The sequence below is a fragment of the Hyperoodon ampullatus genome (assembly GCF_949752795.1).
Source record: "Hyperoodon ampullatus genome assembly, chromosome: X".
Classification (NCBI taxonomy): domain Eukaryota; kingdom Metazoa; phylum Chordata; class Mammalia; order Artiodactyla; family Ziphiidae; genus Hyperoodon; species Hyperoodon ampullatus.
The window spans coordinates 87,435,410-87,451,706 of NC_136913.1; the positions used below are offsets into that span (position 1 = coordinate 87,435,410).

A 16,297-nucleotide genomic window follows, 5' to 3' on the forward strand; every position below is an offset into this window, starting at 1 on the left:
TTAAATTTACCAAGGCTTGATTTGTGACCCAAGATATGATCTATCCTGGAGAATGTTCCATGAGCACTTGAGAAAAATGTGTATTCTGTTGTTTTTGGATGGAATGTCCTATAAATATCAATTAGGTCCATCTTGTTTAATGTATCATTTAAAGCTTGTGTTTCCTTATTTATTTTCATTTTGGATGATCTGTCCATTGGTGAAAGTGGGGTGTTAAAGTCCCCTACTATGAGTGTGTGACTGTCGATTTCCCCTTTTATGGCTGTTAGTATTTGCCTTATGTATTGAGGTGCTCCTATGTTGGGTGCGTAAATATTTACAATTTTTATATCTTCTTCTTGGATCGATCCCTTTATCATTATGTAGTGTCCTTCTTTGTCTCTTCTAATAGTCTTTATTTTAAAGTCTATTTTGTCTGATATAAGAATTGCTACTCCAGCTTTCTTTTGATTTCCATTTGCATGGAATATCTTTTTCCATCCCCTTACTTTCAATCTGTATTTGTCTCTAGGTCTGAAGTGGGTCTCTTGTAGACAGCATATATATGGGTCTTGTTTTTGTATCCATTCAGCCAATCTGTGTCTTTTGGTGGGAGCATTTAGTCCATTTATATTTAAGGTAATTATTGATATCTATGTTCCTATTCCCATTTCCTTAATTGTTTTGGGTTCATTATTGTAGGTATTTTCCTTCTGTTGTGTTTCTTGCCTAGAGAAGTTCCTTTAGCATTTGTTGTAAAGCTGGTTTGGTGGTGCTGAACTCTCTCAGCTTTTGCTTGTCTGTAAACGTTTTCATTTCTCCATCAAATCTGAATGAGATCCTTGCTGGGTAGAGTAATCTTGGTTGCAGGTTTTTCTCCTTCCTCACATTAATTATGTCCTGCCGCTCCCTTCTGGCTTGTAGAGTTTCTGCTGAGAGATCAGCTGTTAACCTGATGGGGATTCCCTTGTGTGTTATTTGTTGTTTTTCCCTTGCTGCTTTTAATATGATTTCTTTGTGTTTAATTTTTGACAGCTTGATTAATATGTGTCTTGTCGTATTTCTCCTTGGATTTATTCTGTATGGGACTCTCTGTGCCTCCTGGACTTGATTAACTATTTCCTTTCCCATATTAAGGAAGTTTTCAACTATAATCTCTTCAAATATTTTCTCAGTCCCTTTCTTTTTCTCTTCTTCTTCTGGAGCCCCTATAATTGAAATGTTGGTGCGTTTAATGTTGTCCCAGAGGTCTCTGAGACTGTCCTCTGTTCTTTTCATTCTTTTTTCTTTATTTTGCTCTGCATCAGTTACTTCCACTATTTTATCTTCCACCTCACTTATCCGTTCTTCTGCCTCAGTTATTCTGCTATTGATCCCATCTAGAGTATTTTTCATTTCATTTATTGTGTTTTTAATCGATGCTTGATTCATCTTTAGTTCTTCTAGGTCCTTGTTAACGGTTTCTTGCATTTTGTCTATTCTATTTCCAAGATTTTGGATCTTGGAAATAGAATCTTGGATCATCTTTACTATCATTATTCTGAATTCTTTTTCAGGTAGACTGCCTATTACCTCTTCATTTGTTAGGTCTGGTAGGTTTTAATCTTGCTCCTTCTCCTGCTGTGTGTTTTTCTGTCTTCTCATTTTGCTTATGTTACTGTGTTTGGGGTCTCCTTTTTGCAGGCTGCAGATTCGTAGTTCCCGTTGTTTTTGGTGTCTGTCCCCCGTGGCTAAGGTTGTTTCAGTAGGTTGTGTAGGCTTCCTGGTGGGGGGCACTAGTGCCTGTGTTCTGGTGGTTGAGGCTCGATCTTGTCTTTCTGGTGGACAGGTCCACGTCTGGTAGTGTGTTTTGGGGTGCCTGTGGCCTTATTATGTTTTTAGGCAGCCTCTCTGCTAATGGGTGAGGTTGTGTTCCTGTCTTGCTAGTTGCTTGGCATAGGGTGACCAGCACTGTAGCTTGCTGGTCGTTGACTGAAGCTGGGTGCTGGTGTTGAGATGGAGATCTCTGGGAGATTTTCGCCACTTGATATTATGTGTAGCTGGGAGGTCTCTTGTGGACCCGTGTCCTGAAGTTGGCTCTCCCACTTCAGAGGCACAGCACTGACTCCTGGCTGCAGCACCAAGAGCCTTTCATCTACCCGGTTCAGAATAAAAGGGAGAAAAAGTAGAAAGAAAGAATTAGTAGAAGAAAGAAGAAGAGAGAGAAAGAAAGGAGGAAGGAAAGAAAGAAAGGAGGGAGGGAGGGAGGAAGGATGGAAAGAAGGGAAGAAAGAAAGGAGGGAGGGAGGGAGGAAGGAAAGAAAAAGAAAGAGTGAAAAGAAGAAGGGAAGGAGGGAGGAAAGAAGGAAAGAAAAAGAAAGTGAAAGGAAGAAGGGAGGGAGGGAGGAAGGAAAGAAAGAAAGGAAGAAAGAAAAAAGGAAAGAAAGACAGGAGGGAGGGAGGGAGGGAGGAAAGAAAGAAAGAAAGGAGGGGCGGAGGGAGGGAGGAAGGGAAGGTAGGAAAAAAGGAAAGAGAGAAGATAAAATAAACTAGAATAAAGTATAAAATATAGTAGCATTATTAAAATAAAAAAGTAATTATTGGAAAAAAAAACCGGACAGATAGAACCCTGGGACATATGGTGGGAGCAAAGCTGTACAGAGAAAAATCTCACACAGAAGCATACACATACACATTCACAAAAAGAGAACGGGGGAAAAAATCGAAAATCTTGCTCTCAAAGTCCACCTCCTCAATTTGGGATAATTCGTTGTAAAAACAGGAAAAGGGGAAAATGTCTGAAATCTTGCTCTCAAAAGTCCACCTCCTTAATTTGGGATAATTCGTTGAAAAAGAGGAAAAGGGGAAAAAATCTTAAATCTTGTCCTCAATGTCCACCTCCTCAATTTGGGATGATTCGCTGTCCATTCATGCACTCCACAGACGCAGGGCACATCAAGCGGACCGTGGAGCTTTCTTTAATCCGCTGCCTCCCAGGCTGCACAGAGAGATTTCCCTGTCTCTTCTCTGCTCTCACAGCTCCCGGGTCTCAGCCTTGGACCTGGCCCCACCTCTGCACGTAGGTCGCCGGAGGGCGTCCGTTCTTCGCTCAGATAGGACGCGTTTAAAGGATCCGCTGATTCGGGGGCTCTGGCTCACTCAGGCAGAGGGGAGGGAGGGGCACGCAGTGCGGGGTGGGCCTGCGGCGGCAGAGGCCGGCGTGACTTTGCATCAGCCCGAGGCGCTCCGTGCACTTTCCCGGGCAAGCCGTCCCTGGGTCCTGGGACCCCGGCAGTGGCGGGCTGCACAGGCTCCCCGGAAGGGGGGGTGGACAGTGACCTGCGCTCGCACACAGGCCTTGTGGCGGCGGCAGCAGCAGCCCCAGCGTCCCACGCCCGTCTCCGGGATCCGCGCCTTTAGCCTCGGCTCGCGCCCGTCTCTGGAGCTTCTTTAAGCAGCACTGTTAATGCCCTCTCCTCGCACCAGGAATCAAAAGGGAAGAAAAAGTCTCTTGCCTCTTCGGCAGCTCCAGGAAACAAAAGGGAAGAAAAAGTCTCTTGCCTCTTCGGCAGCTCCAGACTTTTTCCCCGGACTCCCTCCAGGCTAGCCGTGGTGCACTAACCCCTTCAGGCTCTCTTCCTGCCGCCGGCCCTAGTCCTCTCCCTGCGCTCCCACTGAAACCTGATACCCGAGCCTCAGCTCCCAGCCCCGCCAGCCCCAGCGGCTGAGCAGACAAGCCTCTCGGGCTGGTGTGTGCCTGAGGGCACCGATCCTCTGTGCCGGAATCTCTCCGCTTTGCCCTCTACACCCCTGTTGCTGTGCTCTCCCCTGCTACTCGGAAGCTTTCCCCCTCCGCCACCCACAGTCTCCGCCCGCGAAGGGGCTTCTAGTGTGTGGAAACCTTTCCTCCTTCACGGCTCCCTCCCACTGGTGCAGGTCCCATCCCTATCCTTTTGTCTCTGTTTTGTTCTTTTTTCTTTTGCCCTACCCAGGTATGTGGGGAGTTTCTTGCCTTTTGGGGGGTCTGAGGTCTTCTGTCAGCGTTCAGTAGGTGTTCTGTAGGAGTTGTTCCACGTGTAGATGAATTTCTGATGTATCTGTGGGGAGGAAGGTGATCTCCGCATCTAACTCTTCCGCCATCTTCTTGAATCAAACCTTTATCATGGAGTTGCCCTTTGTTAGAAATGCTTTTTGTTTGAGTCATTTTGTTTGATATTGACATTGGCTAGTATATTGCTTGGTATATTACCATCTTTTGGTTTTTTGAAAAATCTTTTGCCCTCATGTCTTAGATGCCTCTTTTATTTATTTATTTTTAAAAAACAATTTATTTTCTTTTTTTCTTTTTATATTTTTGGCTGCATCAGGTCTTAGTTGCGGCACTTGGGCTCTTTCATTGCGGCGCGGGCTCTTCGTTGTGGTGCGTGGGCTCTTCACTGTGGTGCGCGGGCTTCTCTCTAGTTGTGGCGCGGGCTCCAGGGTGCGTGGGCTCTGTAGTTGTGGCGCACAGGGTCCAGGGCACATGGGCTCTGTAGTTTGTGGCACGTGGGCAGGCTCTCTCTTTGAGGCTCACAGTGTGGGCTTTGTTGCCCCATGGCATGTGGGATCTTAGCTCCCCAACCAGGGATCGAACCTGCGTCCCCTGCATTGGAAGGCAGATTCTTTACCACTGGACCACCAGGGAAATCCCTTAGATGCCTCTTTTCAATAGCATATAACTAGATTTTATTTTTAAATCCTGTCTGACGATTTTTCACTTTTACCTGGAAAATTAGTTTATTTACTTTTGTAGTGATTGTTGATACAGTAGAAATGAATTGAAATATCAATATTTTATTTTGAGCTTTCTAAATGATCTGCTTTTTTCTGATTCTTTCCCTCATCCCTCTTATTTTGGATTTATTGTGGTTTCCCCCCATTCTTGGTTGGAAATTACACATTCTGTGTGTGTTGTTTTAGCTGTTATTGTACCTATTTTAACATGCATATATAGTGTAAAATGTAACACAGTGTCATCCTTCTTACTGTTTTTCTTTTGTTTGGAAAATGTAGTTATTTTTCATAAAATATGTCATCTAGCATATAATGGGTTTATTATTTTTAATGAATTAATAACTTTATAATGTTCTCAGTTTAAATTTTTAATGTTTTTTTCTTAAAGTCTAAAGGTAACTAATATCTTTACCTTCATCTTGAATGATACAAGGAGTTTAGAATGCTTTAACTCTGATCACACCCCTCCCAGATTATATGCTATTATCTGGTTTTAGTTCTGGCTCTTTCTTCTCCATCCTCCTCCACATACACATACAGTAGACATTATTATTTTCTTCGCAGTTGGTGTTTGTTTAGATTTGCCCACATATTTGCCAATATCTTTGCTCATCATTTGTTTTTGCATCTCAGACCTTCAATCGAGCTCATTTTCTAGAATATTCTTTCAGTAGAATCTTTGATGGTAAACTCTGTCTTTGCCTAAAGATATCTTTACTATGCCCTTGCTCTTGAAAATTGGTTCTGCTGTGTGTAGAACTCTAGGGTGACAGTGAAATTCTCTCAGGACACTGACAATATTGCACTGGCACCTCCTTTCCATTGTTGTCAAATCAGTCTAATTGTAGTATGTCATTTCTTTTCTCACTGGATACTTTTTAAAACAGCTTTGTTGAGATGTAACTCACATACCATACAGTCCACTCAAAGTAAAATCCACTGGTTTATAGTATGTTCACAGATATGTGCAACCATGAACAGAGTCAGTTTTAGAACATTTTCATCACCTCAAAAATCTCATACCCCTTGGGAAACTAAAAAATTCGTGTGCCTTGCTTTATTGTGACATTCTTTCACTTTATTAAAAAAAAACCTCATACCTTTTAGCTATCACCCCCATCTTCCTATTTAGAGGCTATTAAGCAACTCTTAATCTATTTTGTGTCTTTAGAGATTTGCCTATTCTGGACATTTCACATAAATGGAATCATACAATATGGGGTCTTTTTTTCTTTTTCTTTTCTTTTTTTTTTGGCTGCCCTGCGCAGCATGCAGGATCCTAGTTCCCCACCAGAGATCAAACCCGGACCCCCTGCAGTGGAAGCATGGAGTCTTAACCACTGGACTGCCAGGGAAGTCCCTAATATGGGGTCTTTTTTGACTGCCTTCTTTTACTTAGCATAATGCTTTCAAGATTCAGCCATGTTGTCAGCATGTATTAGTACTTCATTCTTTTAACCTGTTATGTTTTTTCCATAACGTAAAATTTACCATTTTAACTATTTTAAGTGTTATTAATTGTTATAAATTTTTAAGTGTTATTAATTTTGTCATTAATTGTTATTAATTGCATTCATAATGTTGTGCAACCATCACTGCTATCTATTTTCAAAACTTTTGTATTATCATAAACAGAAACTCTCTAGCCAGTAAGCAATAACTCCCCATTCCTCCTCCACCCAGCCCCTGGGAACCTCTAATCTACTTTCTGTCTATGAATTTGCCTATTCTAGGTGCCTCATATAAGTGGAATCATCCAGTATTTGTCCTTTTGTGTCTGGCTTCTTTCACTTAGCGTGTCTTCAAAGTCCATCCACATTATAGCATGTGTCAGAACTTCATTTTTATGGCTGAATAGTATTCCATTGTATGCTTATACCACATTTTGTTTATCCATTATCTGTTGATGAACCCTTGGGTTGTTTCTACCTTTTGGCTAACATGAATAATGCGTCAGTAAACGTTGGCATGCAAGTCCCTGCTTAGAATTCTTTTGGATACATACTTAGGAGTTCTTCCAGGCAGGGACTGAGCCTCTTATAACCCAGGTATTGAGTATTGTAAGCTTCATAATAGCAGACCTTTTTGTCTGTTTTATCCACTGCTTAATAAGTACTTGTTTCATGAGTGAATGAATGAATAGGAACTATTCATAAATGTTTGTCAAATAATTGCAATATACTTGAGTAGTTTTCATGATGCTGACTAGAGAGTTTCTTGCTCAGAATGGCAGGGGGGAAGGGGGCCTGCTTTTTTTCTTTTTCTTTTCTTTTTTTCTATCTTTTAAAAAATACTTATTGAAGTATACATACACAGAATTACTTATAAGTGATCAACTCAATTAATATTTATAAACCGAACATATTTGTATAAATATCATCCAGATCAAGAAATAGGGATCCTAACTTTCAAAAGCATTAAAAGTCACAACTTGGCAGGCGCCTCACTCTGTAGTGACTGAGATGTGGTGGTTAACTATTTGCCAGAAAAGCAATTGTAAAGTCTTAGATGCACATGAATTTTTCCTTTCTAGATGTGATTAAAGGAGAATGTCAGATAGAATGCTGGGGCCTAGGGTGGCACTCGTTTCATACCCAACATGATAAACAGTATTGCTAATGGTTCATATCCTAGGGATGTGAGGCAGTGAGTTTTTTGTTTGTTTGTTTGTTTTACTGAAAGTTACTATATGTGGGAACAGATGTATATGTATGACTGATTCACTTTGTTATAAAGCAGAAACTAATAAAAAAAAAGAAAGTTACTATATTTTGTGTACAATGTGGCAGACTTGGTCATAACATGTATTCTTCCCTTAAAAACAAGAAGATCCTATATATAAATCCATGCTTATTACAAGTATGTTCAGTCTTTATCAACCCATTTCTAAGTAAACGAGTGGCAATATGGAATGCTGTACTTCAAAGTTTAGAATCAAGACTACTAAAATATGAGTTTGTTTAAAGAAAATCTTTGCTTTTGTTGCCTTCTCTAGTCCTATTTAATAATTTACTTTTTCAATTTCCTAACATCTAAAGCAGGTATTGGCAATTTTTTTCTTAAAGGACCAGGTAGTAAATATTTAGGTTTGAGTGCCATACTGTCTGTCACAAGTACTCACTCTGCTTGTGTAGTGCAAAAGCAGCTACAGACAATAAATACATAAATGAATGACTGTGTTCCAATAAAACTTTATTCACAATAACCAGCAGTGGGCTGGATTTGACCCACAGGTTGTTGTTTACCCATCCCTCCAATAGAGTATTATTTCCTTGTCTGATAAACAGATATTCTTAATTTAATGAACTCTAATTTATTGGGGTTTTTTTATGTTTTATTTTATGGTTATCATTTTTTTTAATGAAAGAAAAACACTGCCACCCTCTGGTCCTGAAGATATTCTACTCCATTTTTCTTCTAGAACAGGTATCAGCAAACTTTTCCTGTAAAGGGCCAGATAGTGAATATCTTAGGCTTTGCAGGCCACTCAGTCTGTGTCACAACTGCTCAGCTCTGCTGTTGTAGTGAGAAAGAAGCCATGGCCAATACATAAATGAGGGACTGCGGCTATGTTCCAGTAAAGCTTGATTTGCAAAAACAGGTGGACTGTAGTTTGCTGGCCCCTGATCTAGAATAAAACCTCAACAAATGGACGCTCAAAATGAAGTGGTGTAAGGGAACCAATGAATCATTTAGTAGTTTAACAAATTTATTATGTGATATTTGCCAAACTGAGGGCTAAATGATTAATTAAATTCTGGTATATCCACTCACTGGAATATTAAGATCATTGAAAATGATCGTTTTGAAGATCAAGTAACATGGGAAAATACTTTTAAGTGGAAAATCAGGATAAAAATTGTAAGTTTGTATCTTAATAAATATGGACCTACTAGAAGGAATACATGAATTTTTGTTAGGTAGAAGAATCTTTTTCTGATTTTCATATTGCATTGTCGTTGTATTCCAAAAATAACTTTTAAAATGGCATAAAGGGATGCCAGTTAAAACTATTGTTTTTTGTTTTTGTGTGTGTGTGTGTGTGTGTGTTACGTGGGCCTCTCACTGTTGTGGCCTCTCCCGTTGTGGAGCACAGGCTCCGGACGCGCAGGCTCAGCGGCCATGGCTCACGGGCCCAGCCGCTCCGCAGCATGTGGGATCTTCCTGGACTGGGGCACGAACCCGTGTCCCCTGCATGGGCAGGCGGACTCTCAACCACTGCGCCACCAGGGAAGCCCAAAACTATTGTATTTTTTATCACTACTATGTAGTATGAAAAAGAGAAGCTTTGTAAAACTATTGTTCAATGAAGTCCCGAAGCCTTTTTTCTTAGTATAAGATTGACATTTGAGGAAAATGCATTGCTGCTCTGTTCAAGATATATTGTCATTTTTTTCTTTATTTTTTATATTTTGACAGTGCCCTTATGTCTGCCATTTGTTGTATTTACTTACCAAAAAAGAGAATGGTGAGTATTTTCATTCCAATTGTATTACATTCACTCTGTAGAATTAGCATTTGTATCAGCCTTTATAAAGTTAACTGTTAGTATTAGTTCTGTGACAGGGTTTTGTGGGATTCCTTTTTAGTACTTTTATCTAAGAGCATCTGCTTAATGGCTTAACTGAACAGGGTAATTATATTCTTGATGTGTTGTAAGGAGAAGCTACCTGAACAAGGTTTCTTTTTATCCTGAACCACAGACTAGTAATTCTTTTCTTTACCTTTTCTAGTCAAACCATTTCGTGTGAGAAAACTGCTTGATCTTCAGGCCAAAATGGTGAGTACTGAAAAGACCTAAGACTGGCCAGTGTACTCTGTGCTAGGTACCGAGCTAGGCTTTGGGGATGTAAAATCGAATGAGTCATTACCTTCAAGGAACTTAATTGCCTGGGGAGCTCAGTCAACAAAATAAAAAATCAGAATCAGACTGGGGTCAAGGAGGAGTGGTGATGGTGAGTCGAATTTAACTAGGCCAAGAAAGAAGAGAAGGGCACTCTTGGCAGAGGGAACAGCATGAGCAAAGCCAGGTCGATACCAAATAGCAGAAACCGTTTACGGAACTAGGTTGGTATGGCTGGAAAATAAGCGTTAGGGAGTAGTCAAAAATGACTATTTTATTAAAGTGACTAGCTTATTTATTTTGTGGCTGTGACCTAGGAAAACATTCTTTTCTGGATACTTAAACTTCAGTATATTCCCTGACTATTATCTCTTGTCCTTACAGCTCTCTTGCATTGTTATTTCCACTATACCTGCCAGGTAACAGAAGTCTGTGAAGCTTTGGGTGTAAAACAATAGGAAGTTGCAGTGCCTATGCCTAACTGTTGAAACCTGTGTAACCTATGTAGAGACATTCAAATTTCATGAAAAACACAAACACATGCGCACATGTGTGCTTCTCCATTGTGAGGTTTCCTGTTGGTCAATGATTGTTCTTGTTTTATAGCTTCCTATTTTGGCTCTCTGGGTGCAGTATCTTCTCGTAGCTCTCTGAGGATAGTAATGATAATGTTTTTGTCCAAATTTAATTTTATTTCATATTAATAGAAATTATGAAAAAGATGTACATTTTTCCATGTTAACAGCAAAACAATTCAATGGAATAAGAAAATCTTACCATAAATAAGACCTTGTTGATTTGTATTAACTGAGACAAGTATATGTTCAAGTTTAAAAAAATGACTCAGTACAGTGTCTAAAGATTTTTAACCCAGACATTAAATATATGGCTTCATTATTAATATTCTATATAGTACATTACTAAATTACCCCATTATCAATGCCTATTTATAAAGATGCATTCATAAAATTGTTTTGATAAGCTGGATTTTGGTGACTTTGATCACATCCAACAATACCGAGCCTAGAAGACATAGCCATGCTCACATGTAACTGAACATGTAAAATGGTAACAGGCATAATCAGCCCATGTAAGCAAATGTATTGGGTACATGAATTTTTGATACCTGCAAAGGCATGTGTCCCCTCTATACCCATCCACGCCTCATAACTTCCCATCATGATGGACACAGAACAGAGAAATTGCCTTTCTGGTGGCAAGCATGAATGGTGGGAAGTGGAGCAGGCATGTTGTTATCTTATATGCACCAGGCCCTTTGAGAGCAGTCTTTGGAAAAGGAAGGGAGAGTTAGGTCTCGTGTTCAAGGTTGGTAAGGGTGGTTTCTGGGATTCTCCCTCTACCAGGCATGAACCTGTGTGATTTGCGCTGATTTTTTTTTCCTGTTCTCAGCTTTGTCTCTGTTTCCTCAGAGTTCTTTTATTGTTTGTTTGGTATTTCATGGTAGAGGCTTTTCTCAAATACCTGGTAAACCTTGTTTGCCCATATTTAATAATAAAGCACTAAAATGGTCATTGGAAACTTGTGTACGTGAGCAGGACTTGTTCTTTGTAGGATCTTTATGTTTCATTGGGAAATTCCCCAGATGATGGTGTCACTTTTCCTAAGAAATTTTCCTGGGGACTTCCCTGGTGGCACAGTGGTTAAGAATCTGCCTGCCAATGCAGGGGACACGGGTTTGAGCCCTGGTCTGGGAAGATCCCACATGCCATGGAGCAACTAAGCCCGTGTGCCACGACTACTGAGCCCGCGAGCCTAGAGCCTGTGCACTGCAACAAAGAGTAGCCCCTGATCACCACAACTAGAGAAAGCCCACGTGCAGCAACGAAAACCCAACGCAGCCAAAAAATAAACAAATAAATAAAATTAAAAAAAAAATCTCCTGTTTCCTGACTAGGGGTTGTATTAGTCAGGCTTCTCCAGAGAAACAGAACCACTAGGATGTGTGTATATATAGAGAAAAATTTTTATAAGGGATTGGCTCACATGATTATAGAGACTCATAAGTCCAACATCTGCAGGGTGGGCCTGCAGGCTGGAGATCCAGGAGAGCTGATGTTCCAGTTTGAATTCATCGGCAGTCAGCAGTCTGGTGGAGAATACTCTCTTGCTTGGGGGAGCTGGTCTTTTTGTTCTGTATAGGCCTTCAACTGATTGAATGAGGCCCACCCACATTATGGTGGGTAGTCTGCTTTACTCAAGAGTCCACCCATTTAAATGTTAATCTCATCAGAAACACCCAGAACATTTGATTTGGTCACCCCATGACCCAGCAAAGTTGACATGTAAAATTACTTGCCACAGGGCTATAAACCTGGCTACTAGCACTCTGGGACTTAAGCAGTAGAAAAGATTGGGGAAAGGTTCTGGTACACTCCCTCAGTTCTGCAAACTGTATGAGTCCAGCTTTTATCTTCAGTGAGTAAAACCCTGATGTTTGCCAGTGTAGTGAAGGAATTTGGGGTTCTAACTGCTTCTTATGTTGGCTTTCAACTAGTCCTTCTGTTTTTCAGCCCTCTTGCACCTCCACTTTTCAGAGGTATCTGATCCCTCAAATTCCTGAGCCTTTCTGGGAGTTCTCAAGCATGAATCTGCTGCTTTTGAGGCTTTTTATGTTGCTGCCTTAGCTTTCATTTTCTCTATTCTGCTAAGTTGGTTATTGTTTGTGCATCTTCATCTGAGGTTCCAAAACCTTGTTGAGATCTCACATGTGCTATCGTTTGCCTTCTTGTTCTCTTTGAACTTGTGCTTTATGCCTTTTTCCGTTCCTTTACTTTTTAGTGGGGCTTTATGAGGACCCAGAATTAAACATGTATGTTAAGTATGCCATGTTTAACTGGAAGTCTCTCTCTCTCTTTCTTTTAAGAAAGTGTTAACTTTTTAACAATAAAGATAGGTTTAGTTAACTAGACAATAAGTTCTAAAGGTCTCTCCACTCCTAAGTATTTGCTCTTTCAAAAACATTCCAACTCAAAGCAAACACTCTGATACTAATTGATAATGAGTACAGAGATCAGAAGATATTTCAGCATAGATAGCCTGGGTCATTTTGGTTTTGTTATCATAAATTTAATTTCAGGAAGCTATTATAAAATAAGAATACTGTATTTCTAATCCCCATTTTCTGCCTTCCTTATTTTGTATAGTACTTGATTCAACAAAATAGTAATATAATAAAACAGTTGGGTTTCTTCCTTGGAATTTTAGTGGTATGCTTCCTCTGGATAGCCAGATATATCAAACACAGGTATCCAGCAGTAAGGACTTCTGTCATAAAATTAATGTTTTTGTAAAGACTTTTTCAGTTTTATCAAGCTGTTTGACTTCTGCATACCAATTGTTAGATATCCTAGTGAATTTTCCAGGAATCATGATGCTAAGGTATTAGTATTTCCTTTGCTCTGTTTTCTTGGCTTCCCTTTTTGTCCTTCCACCTTCCTGTCTAAATCAAGAATGAGTAAACTTTGAGTCCTGAGTATTATACCAGTGAGAGTAAGCCGTGCTAGCAGATATGACTGGTAAGCCTAAGGCACGGGCAGAGAAGAAGAGAGAAAATATAAGGAAGAAGTAAAATATGGAAAAAGGTCATAAAAGAGAAGATGACAAGTTGGCGAGGGTTGCTTTATGATAGTTGATTTAAATGTTTGAGTTTCTGCAGGAATAAAGACACCAGACCTACTTGAGAATGGACTTGAGGATATGGGGAGGGGGAAGGGTAAGCTGTGACAAAGTGAAAGAGAGGCATGGACATATATACACTACCAAACGTAAGGTAGATAGATAGTGGGAAGCAGCCGCAGAGCACAGGGAGATCAGCTGGGTGCTTTGTGACCGCCTGGAGGGGTGGGATAGGGAGGGTGGGAGGGAGGGAGACGCAAGAGAGAAGGGATGTGGGAACAGATGTATATGTATGACTGATTCACTTTGTTATAAAGCAGAAACTAATAAAAATAAATAAATGTTTGAGTTTCTGTTCCTTGATTTTCTATAGCATCTTCCTATAGCTATATCACGTAATAAAATTAGGGTCTGAATATATGTTTAATCTTTTTATTCTTTTATTACTTTTTTTTTCTTACTGGCCACAAAATTGAAAACTCTTATTTTTTTTCAGGGAATGCAGCCTCATCTCCAGGCTTTGTTGTCACTATATAAATTCTTTGTTCCTACTTTGATTTCTTTATCTTTGCCTATGAGGAAGAAGGTAAGGGATTAAGGAGCAGTAAGTCATACTGAGATAGAAATATGTTGTTTTGAGTAAGCTAATTTATAGATTTGGACTAAAATGTTTATAGCATACTGTTTTAAGATCCAATATTGTGGCGCTGTTTCTGAGTTTTTTTAGGGATTAGCACTTCGTTTTGATTCCATTCAATATATTCCATTCAATGTAATAGATTCCTGATTAGACAAAAAAAAATTTTAATGGATTTGCATGGGTGTAAAATATTTCATAATTAATATACTTTCAATTAATGAAGAGTTTTAGGTTTTATGCTGCTCCGACTTATGGATACCTCCTCTCATGTACTTTACATTCAATTTTATAGATCTATTTTAAGAATTCAGAGAATCTGTGGAAGACAGCTCTACTTGCTGTGAGGCAAAGGAATCAGGGACTTCCTCCAGAACCTCTAAAGTTGATGTTAGCTAATGTCCATCCTATAAAAAGAGTAAGTATCTAAAACCCCAAGTGACTTGCACAGTCTTCTTTTATTAAATTCAAACAATAACCATTCAGATGTTGGAAGAGATTATAGATATTTAAGTACATTTTAATTACCCAGTATTCTATGCAAACTATATTCAGACTCCATTCATTAAACCACCTTAACAAGTGCTTTTACATTTATAGTTTGTAATCTGCTTAGTCCACTGATAGATTGTTTTATTATCTTTCTTTTTTAGAAATGGAATTCTCACTCAGTTATACCAGTGCTAAATTCCCGTAACTACAGTAAAGAAAGTGGGAAAAAGGGGATGAATCTTTCTGATTATTTCAGTAGCAATGGATCATTTCCACTGGAACAGCTTAAAAGCTTCCCTCAACTCTTACAGAACATCCATTGCTTAGAGGTATGTGACTGGACCATGTGCTTATTTGCATTTTCCATTTGATCTTCATGGCCTTTATTTTTGTTATATATTCCCTATCTGATGATTTCCTTGTTGCTCTGATCTCCTTTTTATATACTTACAGTTGACCGATTGTTCTGTCTTTGCAGCTGCCTTCTCAGATGGGCGCAGTGCTGAACAACTCTCTGCTACTACACTATATTAACTGTGTCAGAGATGAGTCAGTGTTACTGAGGCTCTATCACTGGTTGAGTCAAACATTACAAGAAGGTAAAAATTGATACTTAGAAGTGTTAGATGAATGAAGAAGGAATAAGATGGTTTACAAATGGATTTCTTTTAAAAGGGTGCCAACTTCTAGACAGGAGGAGCCTTCATATGCTGTAATTATTTTTCCGGTAATCATGTATTCAGAGCCTGAATGCTGCTGTTGTTGTAATTTTAAGGGGTAGTAAGAAAGGAGGTGTATTGTTAAGGAAACACTGCTGGATGGCCACCAAAACTCACTGGGTGGCTCCACTTTGATGACTGTCAGTCCAAGGCCTCTTCATCTTTGTATGTTCAGAAACTTGCTGTTAAGCCCCCAGAACTATCAGATTAATGCTAACCAAACTCAGAGCCTGTTGTGTAAGCCAGAATGCCAACTTTTTATTTCATAGTAGAAGTAATTCTTTCTGGTGACCAAAATTTTCATGTTTGCCGACTAGAATAGCTCCTCTCTGCTATCAATATATATGGGGGCCACATTAGTCATCAGAAAGTTTCTTAATTATAGAACTGAAGGAAAAGCCCGTGAGGGAGTTTTTCATCCAGGCCATAGTAAAGCCTGATCATTTCATTCCTCCAAGGAGGTCGATTTCTCTAAACATAGTATTGAGTTCACCAGATTATTTCTTTCCTGGATAAGTAAATCCCGACTCTTCAGGTGTTTAAGGTCAGTTTTAGTCGGTTCCAGGATAACTCTCCTTTTCCTACTCAGTCTTTCTTTACATAGGATATGATACAGTTTGTTAGATTTCCACTAACTAAAGTTCTGGCACCCTTAGATTACCCCCAGCTCACTCTAATTGAAGTTTAGGCATTCTCAAACTTTTAATTCAAACACTTATAGTCTTTTGGATTACTGTGTGGCATAAAGCTAATCACATTCATTATATGTGACATTTACTAGTTTATTTTTTCACTGTAAGCTTTTCCCCTATATTACCAAGTTCTTGAGAAACATCACACTATCACTTCCACATATATATTATAGTCTCCAGTGTGAGTTGGCTAGGATGTATGAGACAGATAACTTGTTTATATTTGTCATTTATTTGTCACTTTAGAGTTGTAGTGGTTATGTTTTGTGTAGTTTTTACTGTTGTGCAACCAGAGCATTATGTTTAATATTTTCGTTCCAGAATGTATTTGGTACAAGGTGAATAATTATGAACATGGAAAAGAATTTCCCAACTTCCTGGACACTATCCTCAAGGCAGAATGCTTCTTACAAGTAAGATTCTGCTTGTTTCCTACACACTTCACCATTAAAAAAAAACCTATATATATGTTTATTTATTTATTTATTGGGCTGCACTGGGTCTTAGTTGCGGCATGCGGGATCTTTAGTTGTGGCATGTGAACTCT

At 39.4% G+C, this 16,297-nt stretch overlaps 1 protein-coding gene across 2 annotated transcripts in view; it reads left to right on the top strand.

Annotated features, from left to right (window-relative positions):
- The window catches only part of CENPI (centromere protein I), a gene marked incomplete at both ends in the record, with an annotated part of 51,691 nt that overhangs the window by 16,776 nt on the left and 18,618 nt on the right, over positions 1-16,297 (top strand). For both annotated transcript variants that reach the window (XM_079727775.1, XM_079727776.1), the window contains 7 exons: positions 9,151-9,199; positions 9,465-9,511; positions 13,707-13,796; positions 14,143-14,265; positions 14,501-14,668; positions 14,818-14,938; positions 16,072-16,163. In XM_079727775.1, coding sequence (XP_079583901.1) covers positions 9,151-9,199; positions 9,465-9,511; positions 13,707-13,796; positions 14,143-14,265; positions 14,501-14,668; positions 14,818-14,938; positions 16,072-16,163 — 690 coding nt within the window. The remainder of the gene's footprint in view (positions 1-9,150; positions 9,200-9,464; positions 9,512-13,706; positions 13,797-14,142; positions 14,266-14,500; positions 14,669-14,817; positions 14,939-16,071; positions 16,164-16,297) is intronic.